Below are 13,320 nucleotides of genomic sequence, written 5' to 3'. Positions count from 1 at the left end.
GAAGGCAAAAGAAAAAGGAAAAAAAAGCCATCGACTCTACTACTTGTGTGACAGGTGACAGAAGTGCCAGCAAGGGACTGCAGCTCTCTGCTTTGTGCCATAGCCCTCTTCTCCTGATCCATAATAGTCCAAGTACCTCCTGTGGCACAGATGGATATCCAGTGACTGAAAGAGTGTCTGACGGAGGCCGGCGGCCGCAGCCCGTCCCTGCAGCGCGGCTCGCGCGGCGGCGGGGCCCTGCGCTTGCCGGCCGGTGTCACCGAGCCGGGCGCTGTCGCGGCAGGCGCTGGCGGGGGGAGCGCGCTCGGGCGGCTGGCAGCACGGGGGACTCGCGGGGGGCCGCAGCAGAGCAGCCTGTCCCCTGCACCCTGTGCCTTCGGAGGGGAGGATCCCAAAGCTGAGATGCTTGCGCGCAGCGTGAAGAAGTCCGGGTAGGGGAAGACTGAACAAATACAAGCTACTGGCGTTTCTTGGCACTGACACCCCCCCACACACACCCCGTCCCCAGCTAACATGTAATTACACGAAGTGCTGCTGGTAAGCTTTATCTCTTGTTGCCAGTCTCTTCTGGAGTTGTTCGTACCCGTGTAAAGAGAAATTGAAATGAACTACAAGCTGAGATCCAGTCCAAGTACAGTGATGCATATTTAACTAGCTGTGCATAATTTTTAGCTGTTTAGGCTGTTGACTGTCCAGAAGTAAGTGAAAAACAGTTAAATTAGACCTAGTGTTCTATCTCAGAAAGAAAATACTGTCTTTTAGTTGGTCACATGAAGAGTTTTCAAAATGCAGCTAATACAAGCTGCTGTTCTCAAGTGCAGTAGTCCTGCTGTGAGGCATTTGTCCGTCTGCTTGCCATAGGCTTGCTTTTTTCTTTAAGAGAATCTCACTCTTGGGATTCTTAGCTGTCTTGTTTTATCTTGTGGTGTATTTCTTAAACTTTTCTCAAGAAAGCATTTACTTACTGTGAAATGCAACTCCAATTTTGGCACTATTGCTAACCAGGAGAAGAACACGGGGAAAGGAGAGGATAAGAAAAATAGTGTTGAAAGTAGTTATGGTAAATAGTATGTATACCAGCCCATTAGTACTGGCATAAAGAAGTTAGATAAGCAGGGATTTTTTGAGAATATGTTGCTGCTTTCTACCTGTATGAGAGAGACCGACTTTACTGCCCAAGAATATCTATGCCCCCTTCCGCCATTTAGGCAGTCTGCAAATGAATACCAGAAACCAGTTTCAGCAGTGCTAAATACTCGAATGAAGAACTGCGGAGAACCTGAAGAATGCATTTACTTGAGCAATTAGTATTGCTTTACGGGTCTGCAGTTTTAATCTGCTTTGCAGATTATTTAATTACTTGTAGCTGTTTAATCACGTAGGTGGCACTTGGACATGTGGGGGACTGGAGTCTTGTGGCTCCGATGTGGTACCCTAGCTCAGAAGAGCCGTGTCCTGCAGTGTGCACATAGTTTAAGAATCTTCATCGTCATCATATAAATTTCTGTATCATACAGTGATCATCCTTTTAAAGGAAGGACAATGTGGTCTTCAGATTACATTTTTTTAAGGAACACGATATCATGGACTGATAAGACTTTGGATCACTTCGTGCTTTATTAGAGTCCAGACCTCCTGGGGAGGTCGTCATGAACAGAAGATGGTATGGCATCTCACATGCCTTTCTATGTGAAAAGCCATCTGCAATTGCATTTTTCTTTTGGTTTGGTTTTGTTTAGGGGTAGGTTATTTTGGTTTGTTTTACTTTTCTGGATTGGCATTTCCATTGTAATTTGCAAAGATAGAGAGATGGGTAATGCTAATATTATCCTAATGTTTATTCAGTGGAGAAAAGCTGATAGATGCAATAAAGCAGGTAGATGGCAATACAAGGTACATACCAGTTCTTCCCTTGTAATTTCTGAGAATTTGCCAGTAATTCTAGACTGTTGGGGAAAAAAAAGAAGAAAAAAAAAGTTGTTAATTTCTGCCGGGGGAGGTTTAGGTTGGATATTAGGAAAAACTTCTTTACTGAAAGGGTTGTTAGGCATTGGAGTGGGCTGCCCAGGGAGGTGGTTGAGTCACCATCCCTGGAGGTCTTTAAGAGACATGTAGATGTTGAACTTAGTGATATGGTTTAGTGGAGGACTTGTTAGTATTAGGTCAGAGGTTGGACTAGGTGATCTTGGAGGTCTCTTCCAACCTAGACGATTCTGTGATTCTGTGATTTCCATCCCAGCGCCGCTCTGTGAGCCTGGCAGCCCTCCTACAGGTTCAACCCGTCAGTCAGGGAGCAGCAGCAGCTCTGGCGTGTTTGTGAGGAGTCCGAGCTGCTTTCTGTGAGGAAAGACTTGCCACCTGTTGTTTGGTCTTTGCTCCTCACTCCGCAAGAGGCTTCAGAAATGGGTCTGACCACGCAGCTTAAGAGAAGCTGTGGTTGTTCACCTTTGTTTAGTTCCTATCACTTCAGAAATAACCAAGTGTTTGTGACCAGGATTTTAATGCTGATTTTGGGAGGGCTGAGGGTTTGTCTCCCCCTCCCTGATGCTCTGCTCTTTCCGATGAACTTTTTCTGACTGTATTGTAGGAGAGAGTTGAATTGTGTTGTGCCAGTAGGACGGCTTTATTGCATCTCTCATCCAGGTTATTAGACACAGGCAGCTTTGTCAAGGCAGGTTTCACAGGCAGCAGGCTTCTACTTGGTGTTCCTTCATGTGCAAATTTCCTAAAGGCAGAAAAAAAATGTTCTTTGGGAATGTAAAATCCTGTTCATGTGGCTAGGGATAGTTGATGCTTTAGGTTGCTCTTGGGGGGACAGAAAACAGAAAAATTCGCCCACTTTGTGTAATAGCCTCCTCTGCTTAAAACATCTGGCGGCCTTTTTAGTGAAATGTATCCGTCCTGTGGTTGTATTCACTTTTGTGATTACTGAACAGGCTGTATGGGGCCACCATGTTTAGAATATGGCCTCATTGCTTGGCTGTAACAGCCTGCCCTTTGTTCGCAGGTCACAGGTTTCCTTCACCATCTCCCTCTGTTGCTTGCAAAGTCAAGTAGGCTAGAATATTCATCCCCATTCCTAATAACGGCTCTTTGTTGATTCTGGTAGAATAACTTTTCAGGGAAGGCTTTGCTACTTCACTCATTGTGGAGCATGGCTTTTGCATTAGCAGTAAACATTTTTAATTTGTGCCTTGGTTGATGTCTGGACGCTAACCAAGCACAGTTTTCTCTTCAAATTCCAGGTTGTTTTGCCTTCGTGGTTTTTTTCATTGCTGCTGTTCTGTTCTCCCACTCTGCCACCCCTTCTCAAGGGCTTCTTAGCAGCATTTCGTCTCCTGATCGACACGCCTGAGTCATTGCCATGCGGTTCAGGTTGGCAAAGTAAAATTTCAGTTCTGCTCTATTCCCGACAGGCTGTAACTGGCATTCTGTTTGTCCAGTTAATGCAAATCAGTTTATTCACTGCTTTGGAAAACAAAACAGAAGAAACAAGCGTTCAAAGATGCTCAAGATATTTTACTATGGAATGTGGAGAGAGCTCATTAATTAAAACTTGCCCTCCAAAAATATTGAGGAAACAAATAGTCCATTCAGTGTTAGTTTTATTTTTTTAGCAGTTGTTACTGATCATTATAATATAATGATTATTATAATATTTAGTACACTTTGCCTGACACTGCATAGCTTTGAGTTTATCACCACTGGCTATCTTCTTAATGGGAGCACTAATAGTATGCATTACTAATTTAAGCAGTTTAGTCATTGTTTTATATGCTTTCAGTGTCATGTCCTGATACTGAACGATCTATTCATTCCTCCAGGTCAGATTGTTGTTTTTTTTTTTTTTTTAACTGAGATGCCGATGTTTCTGAGATGTTTCAATTCCTTGAGCATAGGCTCACAACCAGAATGTTGTTTCAGTAGTTGCTTCAGTAGTTGCTACAGAGGCAGTACAGAGGTTCGTAGCATAATTCAAGATTGTTTTTATTTTGTCTTGCCATCAAGCTGGTGTGGCTGGGGATCAACACTAATTGCTAACACCAATCTGATAAATTCTAGTTTCCAGAAGCTATCTGCATTAATCATCTGCCCGTACAAGACTACTGAAAACATAAGTTTTTACTCTTTTAGCCTGAAACTTTACCTTATTTGGAATGATTTTAATATTAAATGAGTGTTCCAAAAAGGAAGTGGCAGTAGAGAAACATCTCCTATTTTTGTCATTATCTTTTGTGCCTGTGCTCCTGCCAGCTTGCACTTGCTCTGCCTGCCAGGATTTTTGTGTTGTATAGATTTCTGTTGCTTCAGTTACTAAGTTTCTTTCTCAAACAATGTCCTTTGCCCTCCTTGAAGGGCTTGAGGACTTCTGCATAGGGCACTAATTCTGACTTGGTTGGACTAAGCCAGGGTTGGCTTTCCTTCCTGAGACTGTACTGTAACCCGAAGGTCAGAGGAGTGGAAAAAGTGCCACAGGAGTGTCTTTGCACAAGCGTGGGCAAGCAGCTTCATCGAGCCTGGATGTCAGTGGGCCAGCTGAACGTGCTAACACTGGTCTCTCCTGTAAGGATAATACCTGTACAGAGCCCATACTTTGATCTTTATTATAATTGATGACTAGTGTTAATGATTTTTTTTTTTCCTTGGAGTAACCATTCCTCATCTCCTAAAGCAGAAAGGCTTCTCTTAGATGTGTGGAGTTTCATTTGGTCCTCGGCCCTGCAGTGGCAATCTTGGTGTTTTTTTAAAAAAATAAAATAAAAAAAAAAATCCATAAATGGTTTAAAAACTTTTTTTCCATTTTCTCCTTAGGAAATGCCCTACAGCAAGCAGCTTGTGGCATGGAATTTCAGGCTTCCTTCATGGTTAGCAAATCCTAACTGATCATGGCAATCAAATCTGGTGTTACATGCAGATAAACTACTTAGAGACTTCACTCTGAAATTTACAAATGAAGCTGTGTAGGACCTGGCAGTTACATGAAGATTTCAGGTAGTCTTAGAGCTTGGCTGTATTTCTTGGTCTTGTTTTGTGAAGAGATGAGGGACTGTGTGAATTATTAATTCATTACTGAGAAGAAAAACAGGCGTCCTAATGTTAGAAGCTTGTTGGAGAAGAAGCAGCACTAAGACTTGTGCCTATGCTGGTTACAGATCCGAGAGTAGGAAGTCAGCTGTAAGCGTATCAGCATCCAGCCCGAGCCAGGTTCCTTTTGTTAGGCTCATGTTACAGTTGTGCTCCTGTTAGGGAAGGAAAGCACGCATGCTTACTTGCTCATGCATGCTCTCTTCTTGCTCTGTGTAGGATGGCCTTGCGTGCCCTTCCTCCTTTATGAAACAAGGAGTTTTATTTGTCATCCCCAGATGTCCATCAACATCCCATGTTTTCATTACATCCCTTGCCTCTGCGTGTGCTTCACTCGTCTCTCAGGTTAGGTAATGGTGGTCCAGCCGTCTTGCAATTCAAACCAAGATGAAGAAGTTTCTGAAGTCACAGTGTTGAAACGGGTAGTGGGTCTGCACTTCAGGTCCTGACGTTCGTGTGCAGAAATAGCAGCAAAGACAACTAAGGCAACCAGAGCTGTGGTGTGGAGTCAGAACCAGACGGTGTTTTCAGCTGCGGTAGCATTTAATACTTTGCTCAATGAGGATTTATGTTTTGGGGTGGTGAACAAAAGGTTTGTAGCTTGGAAATAGTTTATTAAATTTCTGGAATTCATTTGGTGTTTGTGTTTATTAATTAAGAACAAGAATACACAGTCATAAGGCAGTCTTCCTGGGCATAAGCTTGCACTTGCGTCTCATGGAAGAGGAGGAAAAAAATATGCTTTTTTTCTTCTGTTCTATGCAGAAAAAAAAAAGGAGTACTTGACTTTCTTATTAGAACAAAATGAGGTATAAAAACACAACTAAATTTAATTTTCATTTAAAATAATGCTAAAACAAACAAACAAGAAAGCAAAATCCACCAGACTAATAACCATGCATTTTTATTCTTAGTGAGACAGCTTTCCCCCGTCCCTGCAGGCTAGGTCAGAAGTATCACTGTTATTTAATTGTTTTCCTTCTCTTTCAGTGAACATAAAACATTAACCTTCAAGAGGGTACAAACCACAGGAAATCTATTCTCTCAGCATTTGCTATTATGTATCATTATCATTAATAATTTGTGGGAAATGGACCCAGAAAGAGCATTGATAGTCCGTGTTTAGTATCTGCCTTTCTTACTGACCAGTTGTATCAAGTTCTTCACGGTGTCTGTTGAAGTGCTGAGAATTTTTGTGTTCAGCGATGTCAAGGCATAAAGGCTGGCCTGGCTATAAAAATAGCGTTTTTAATGTTGCAAGTAACAAAGGAATTTTATCTTTAAATACTCATCTGAGCTTCCTTCAGGGAACAGAAAACTGCATTGAATTCTCTAGTTCGGTCACTACCCATGAACTGAAATGATCTCTTTCACCTGCAGAAAAAGAACAGTGTTTCCTCAGGTTGGGCTCAGCACCTAATATGCTTTTTTACATAAATGTCAGCTTTCTCATGATAACATAATGTTGCAGGAGGTACATTTTAAAATACTTAAGTACAAAAGGGAAAAAAAAGAAACAACAAATCCTGAAATGATAGTGTGTTCTTGCAAATCCGTGCCTGAACGGTTCCTTAATTAATAATACTTTACAGTATAAAAAAAGTTTTATACTTTATAAAAAACTGGAGCGGGGTTTGAGGGTGTTTTCCTTTTAGGAGGATTTCTCAATAAAATGTAGGTCTTGTAATCACATGAGTAGCTGATTAACAAGAGAGAAGCTTAGTGAAGGAATGAGCATGTTTATTACTGGGCTGGCACTCTGGCTTTGTGCCAAGCCCCGTTTTGCAGGCATCAGGTGAATGCATGCCAGTCCGGGCCGCCTGGGGAGAGTTGATGACCCCCTTATCAGCAACACAGTTTTCTTGTGCATTATTTTCCTTGTGGTGTCCTAACTTGGTTTGGGGGGCGGAGAAGGGGGAAGTAGTTCTGTTCCTTATTTCCCCTCTTACTAGTGGTTTTTTTTTTATGCAAAGAAGATTAATTATTCCAATTCAGTTTCTAGGGAAAGAATGAATGTGTACCCAGCCTATAACACCTCTTCACTGTTTCTTTCAAAGGCCAAAAAAGGTCATTTTTAACAGTGTATGTATTCATCTTCGGAACGTTAATATCGACTGTGCTGGTAGGCAACCTTAAAATGAGGAAAGAAGTAGCAGGTGGAGCGTGGAGGGAAATAATAGGTATGGAAATGACGGATCATAGAGGATTTCTGTGATGGTTGGCACCAAGACTTACCTTCAGCTTCTCCTCCTCAAGGTAGATCATGTGAATTTATGTGGGCCTCCCATTATAATCTATAAAGAAATCAATTGATTTCTGTTACGCTTTCAAGCTACTGATGTAATACCACTATAAAGCTTGGAGAAACGTTTGTGACTGTAACTACAAAGCAGATAATTACCTAGCTGCTTGTTTAAATAACACCCTTTTGGAACTAGATGTGTAGCTGGGACCTATAATAACTACTGTGAAAATAACTCTGCGTCTCATGCAGCTTTTGTCTGTCTACTTTGTTCCTTCACAAATGTTTTGATAGCTCTAATAGTGGTACCCGTACATTATCATACCCTGGCTCATGTTCATGATCCTGCGTATTTGTGTGTACTGGTTTTCTTACAGTGTCAGTCTTCATGCTTTGGAAGTTGTTAATGGCTTATGTAGCCTACTAGTCTACTGCTTGTCCAACAGTTTCTGCTAACAGTAGAAAACACTGAAAAACTATTTTGAATGGTACAAGGTATCTCTTGCATTAACTCAAGTGAAGCGTCTTGAGACCGTCATGGGCTCATCTTGTACGATTCCCATATACATTTAAAAGAGAAAAGTGAGGAACATCGTGGATGGGCTTACATGAGAGCTTCTCAGATGTGTGAGCCCTGCTTTGCTCGTGTGAAAACATGCTGCCATCTCACAGCCAATGGCAGAAAATGAAGGTTCAGGTATTCTCAGGCTGGGTTGTTACTGCACACTTGATTTCTCCTCACGGAAGAGTTTTCTTCTAGCATTGGGAGAAAACAGGTGGGTTACAAGAACAGTACTTTTATTGTTGTGTTTTCTGTGCATATTAGAAATCTACTGATCAGGTTTCTTATTTTGGCCCACAGAGAGCATGATGCTATGTACGTGCGATAGTCTTCTAGCTCGAGTGACAAAAGATCTGTATAGTGGGTTGAACTGTTTCAAACCCTCCTGATTAAACCATCTGCCCATCAATGTGATGCTGGGTGATGAAGCCTCCGCTTTTTTGGTTTGCTCTTTCAAAATTAGCTTCAACTTATTACCCATGGTTAAGGAAGTCAAAGACTTGACAGCCAGACTGTCAAACTCAATGGCTCTCTGCAAGGAGAGCATCTGCTTGGGGAACTCCTTGGGGCCGTGTAGTGAAGAGTATGGCTGTACAGCACCGGGCTTGCTGGAAGATGCCATCAGGATGGAGAGGGGATGCTGTAGAGAGCTGCTGCTCCTGAGAACGAACTCCTGTCCTCCTCCTGTTTGTGCCTGTTACATCCAGGGTGTCCGGTTTTGGGGACAGAACCTGATGGGGAGAAGAATGTGAGCTGGTCTCTGAGGGACGCAACGCGAGCAGGCAGAAGGGTTCAAAGATTACAGGATTAGCCGCTCCACCAGGTTCCTTCGACTAGACAGCCTAATGATTAAGGCACCACCAATTTCAGTGTAAGGTATCCATTGACTGAAGAATTTAGGAAAAGTTTTGGTTTCCTCATTTTTAATTGCATGAATCTTCCTGACCTGAAGCCTGTTAATTGTAGTATTTCTTAGGGATAATACAGTACAAGACGACAGCCAGCTCCATCTCATTTCTCTTGAAATGGGAAAAGTCAATGCACATTTCCAGCATGGGCTGATGGTTGGTGGCTTGAATATTAGAGAAGTTTAACTTTTTTTTTAGTGTTTCCTAAGCTGTATTTTGTTTTATAGTAAGATGTTTGTCGTCAGTTCTTGATTTGTTTATTTTATCACAGAATCGTCTAGGTTGGAAGAGACCTCCAAGATCACCTAGTCCAACCTCTGACCTAACGCTAACAAGACCTCCACTAAACCATATCACTAAGGGCTACATCTAAATGTCTTTTAAAGACCTCCAGGGATGGTGACTCAACCACTTCCCTGGGCAGCCCATTCCAGTGCCTAACAACCCTTTCAGTAAAGAAGTTCTTCCTAACATCCAACCTAAACCTCCCCTGGCACAACTTTAGCCCATTCCCCCTCGTCCTGTCACCAGGCACGTAGGAGAACAGACCAACCCCCACCTTGCTACAGCCTCCTTTAAGGTACCTGTAGAGAGCGATGAGGTCTCCCCTGAGCCTCCTCTTCTCCAGGCTGAACAAGCCCAGCTCCCTCAGCCGCTCCTCGTAAGACTTGTTCTCCAGACCCCTCACCAGCTTCGTTGCCCTTCTCTGGACTCTCTCGAGCACCTCCATGTCCTTCCTGTAGTGAGGGGCCCAAAACTGAACACAGTACTTGAGGTGCGGCCTCACCAGAGCCGAGTACAGGGGGACAATCACCTCCCTAGACCTGCTGGCCACACTGCTTCTTATGCAAGCCAGGATGCTGTTGGCCTTCCTGGCCACCTGAGCACACTGCTGGCTCATGTTCAGCCGACTATCAACCAGTACTCCCAGGTCCTTCTCTGCCAGGCAGCTTTCCAACCACTCATCTCCCAGCCTGTAGCTCTGCTTGGGGTTGTTGCGCCCCAGGTGCAGGACCCGGCACTTGGCCTTGTTGAACTTCATACAGTTGGCCTCAGCCCGTCGCTCCAGCCTATCCAGATCCTCCTGCAGAGCCTTCCTACCCTCGAGCAGAGGGGAATGTTTTTTATGTTTTTCCTTTGAGTAAAACGCTGTTTTATGAACACATTGCAGAAGGGTATTTCATCTGGGTTTAGAGAAATAATTTATTTCTTTTTGTTAATACTTCTTATCAGTGATTAATTATCTTGAGTATTAAAAGCGCTATCTTTGTTTGTAATTGGTATTTTTTCCTGGCTTTTTTTCCAACTGCTCTCTCTTCTTATGACTTGATCTCTGAGTTTAATAGTTCTTTAGTAATTGGTCTTTTCCCTCCACTACTCTAATCACAGTACCTCTGCTGTCATCACTTCTCCTTTTCATAATTGACCCTTCAAAGTAAACTCTCTTTTCGATAATTTCAGTAGATCAAGTTCTTGACATTTCTCACCGTACTGCATTTTCTACCCTTGAATAATTTTTATGGCTCTTATTGACCTTCTGCAGTTTTCAATGGTCTTTAAGGGTCGAGAGGTAGACGCTGTAATTCCCTTGAGCCTTTCATTGTTGGTCTCTATAATTTAATGTATGGACATGAAACTTTCTTCCTATTCTCCTTTACTCCTTCCCTTACTCGGATTTAAGTGTGGCAATAGGCCCTTTTGCTGCAGTGCCCAGTGGGATACGTACAAGTCTGTCCATTTACCTGCTCTGAACCTCTCAATTCTTTTCTGAGTTCCTTGTTTGCAGTCTTCAGTCTCACATTCAGAAGACTCAGTCCGTGTTGTTTTGAAGAATGGTACAGGGTTACATAGAGATGCTACATTATATCAGTGTGATGTTTCGAAACAAGCTGCTCGTGCTCCAGGAGCGAGAAGACAGGAGTTCTCCTGCAGACCAGACAGCTGAGCTGTGAGATCAACGATAGCTCCGTAGGACAGCTGTGTCTATTTACTGTGCAGAAGCTGGGGCAGAAAATGAAGCATGTGTTTGTATTGATACAACTGATATCCGAGAGTGTTGGAATGTCTTGTTCTATTACATTTATAAGTATAGAAATGAGACTAATTTTTAGAGTTATTTTGAGTACTTTGCAATATCTAGATAATGTTTCCGTAAATGTTGTGGAATGAGCATCAAAGAATCACAGAAGTGATTCTAATAAACTGTACCAAAGCATTTTGCCATGTTTTAAGAGCAATCAATTGTGCTTTGCGCTGAAGAGTCTTGGACATTTTCCTGTTGGAATTTGTCAGCTTGAAATCTTCTAGGCACACACTAATTGATTCCTAGCATACAGAATTATCTAACAGTGTTACCTTCAGCATGGTACTTTGTACTGAGGGGATGCTATTTGCTTAAAGGCTTTGATGGAGCTATGTCTGAATCTGCTGTGCTAAGCGAGTTTATTTTCCTTTCCGAACAGGATACAAGGGAGTTTCCACAAGTCAGTCAAAATGAATATGGTGAAGAGGATCATGGGCCGGCCTCGGCAGGAGGAGTGTAGCCCCCAGGATAACGCGCTGGGGTTAATGCATCTGCGCCGCCTCTTCACAGAGCTTTGTCATCCTCCACGGCATATGACCCAGAAAGAACAGGAGGAAAAACTGTACATGATGTTGCCAGTGTTCAACAGGGTAAGCTAGAGAACCTGTGAGAGGTGTTTGCTTTATTGGAACTGACTGCTCTTATTTTGTATTCCCAAGACCTTCAGTTCTAGCATAGTAGAAGTTGCTGTTGGCATCCTGTAACTTGGTTCACCTTTTCTTCATGTAGTGTTGTGCAAGTGGATGAACCCATCAAAGGATATTTCCTTCTATTTTCACTTTTCTGAGATGAAATCCACAGTAGGATGTGGACTGTCAGAGCGCTTTTCTGCAGAGCTTGCAGTTTTGATAGTCATTTTTTGGCTGTGGAGATCAGAGTACCCCATGAGACCTTTTTCAGGCTGAAGTTGTCTGCTGCTGCAGTCTTTTCTCCTCTTTTAGCTGTGATTTCCATACTGAAGTTACTTGTAGCAAGTTTATACCCGTTTGTTTGTGTGCCAACACTGTCCTTGACTCTAAATAACTCTTTCCCCTTCTTGACATTTATTGCACTGATACATATTTAGAGATAACAAACATAATATCTTAATAATAATAATAATCTCATAATGTCAGACTTGGTTTTGCAAGTCTATGCAAGCTGAACAATTTTTATTTCCTCTCGTGACAAATTCTCTATTCTGATTGTCCTTGTAGCCTTTTCCCTACATGTGGAGTCTGATTTGCTCTACTTGAGCAAGGGGGATTTTCAGGGGAGAAGTAATAGCTGCATGAACATTGACATTCATTTTTCACTACCCCCTAGTGCTCAGGCACTGACAAGTTGTTTGGAGGCAGGGCTGTGGCCACTGGCACTGGCATTAATAGGAGCTAAATCTTCTTGACACATTATATCACTCAGTTGCTCTGCCACTTCAGTGAACATAACTTCAGTGGTGGTTTTAGGCTCTTGAAAGAGCAGTAAATATATGAATGTAGATTTCTTTTTTTCCTGCTGTGACCTGAACGCTTGCTTCTCAAGCTCCTCTTGTATGATGGCGTTGTGGTTGTATATGCTACTGTGGAGAACTGGGATCATGGATAAAGGCAAAAACTTGTCTGGGAAACCAATTCAGCTTTCTTTTCCAAGGTTTATGTTCTGTTGAACGTATGGCTTTTGGTGGTGTAGCACATTGAACCGCTTACAAGTTGTGTAGAAACAGCAATTCTAGTTAAGGCATAGTACTAATAGGATTTTCAGACTACTAGGCAGCATGATACAGTGAATAAATCCCCTAAATGTCATTCTGTTGCCCTAAGGTCTTATTCCTGGTTCTGCTGGTAACCTGTTGTGCATGTCAGGGAGAAAGAAGTAAGCTTGATTTGCCTGCTTTCTTCTTAATTTATCTGCGTGGATCATATGCCCTTTAGTCATGGACTTTTTTACTTCGTGTGTGTGGTGTTTTTTTGTTTGTTTTGTTTTTTTTTTGTTTTTGTTTTTACAAATTAGCACGGTGGAGTTAAGGCTCTTGGCTTGAGAACATGAATGCTACTTGGATGCTGTTATACTGGGAATTCTCCATCTGGTGGTTACAGGTGGCTGATAATTCTGAAAAGGAGCATACCCACTGTACGCGCTGCAGTGCTCTGTGGTAATCTTCGGGTGCAGGTGGTGTTCTTTCCTTGCCCTGGTAGCAATTAGTTGAAGTTTCTGTAGCGCTTTAGTTGTGGAAATTGCAATGGGTGATAGAGCTGGGTTTGTGGGAAAATAGTGCAGCAAGCCAGCACAAATAGTGCAGAGCAATCTTTCCTTAGACGTTGATTAGACTTGAGATGAAAACAAGTTAAGTTTTTAATTTGTTCTGTATTACTACACTTTTTTTCTACCCTTAATACCAGTTTCTGGGTTTGTTGAAATTCTTTGTCCCTCTTCTTGACCCTGTTGAATCTTAATTACAGTT

General features: G+C 42.4%; 1 protein-coding gene across 18 annotated transcripts in view; it reads left to right on the top strand.

Annotated features, from left to right (window-relative positions):
• Positions 1–13,320, top strand: part of WDFY3 (WD repeat and FYVE domain containing 3) — a 187,925-nt gene that overhangs the window by 56,186 nt on the left and 118,419 nt on the right. For all 18 annotated transcript variants that reach the window (XM_080589096.1, XM_080589094.1, XM_080589095.1 and 15 more), the window contains one exon: positions 11,260–11,470. In XM_080589096.1, coding sequence (XP_080445222.1) covers positions 11,291–11,470 — 180 coding nt within the window. In that variant the 5' untranslated portion in view covers positions 11,260–11,290. The remainder of the gene's footprint in view (positions 1–11,259; positions 11,471–13,320) is intronic.

This window comes from Anser brachyrhynchus (genome assembly GCF_964034855.1).
Source record: "Anser brachyrhynchus genome assembly, chromosome: 4".
NCBI classification, from domain to species: Eukaryota; Metazoa; Chordata; class Aves; order Anseriformes; family Anatidae; genus Anser; species Anser brachyrhynchus.
Note: the sequence above shows the minus strand (reverse complement) of the source record. Positions and strands in the feature narration are given on the sequence as shown.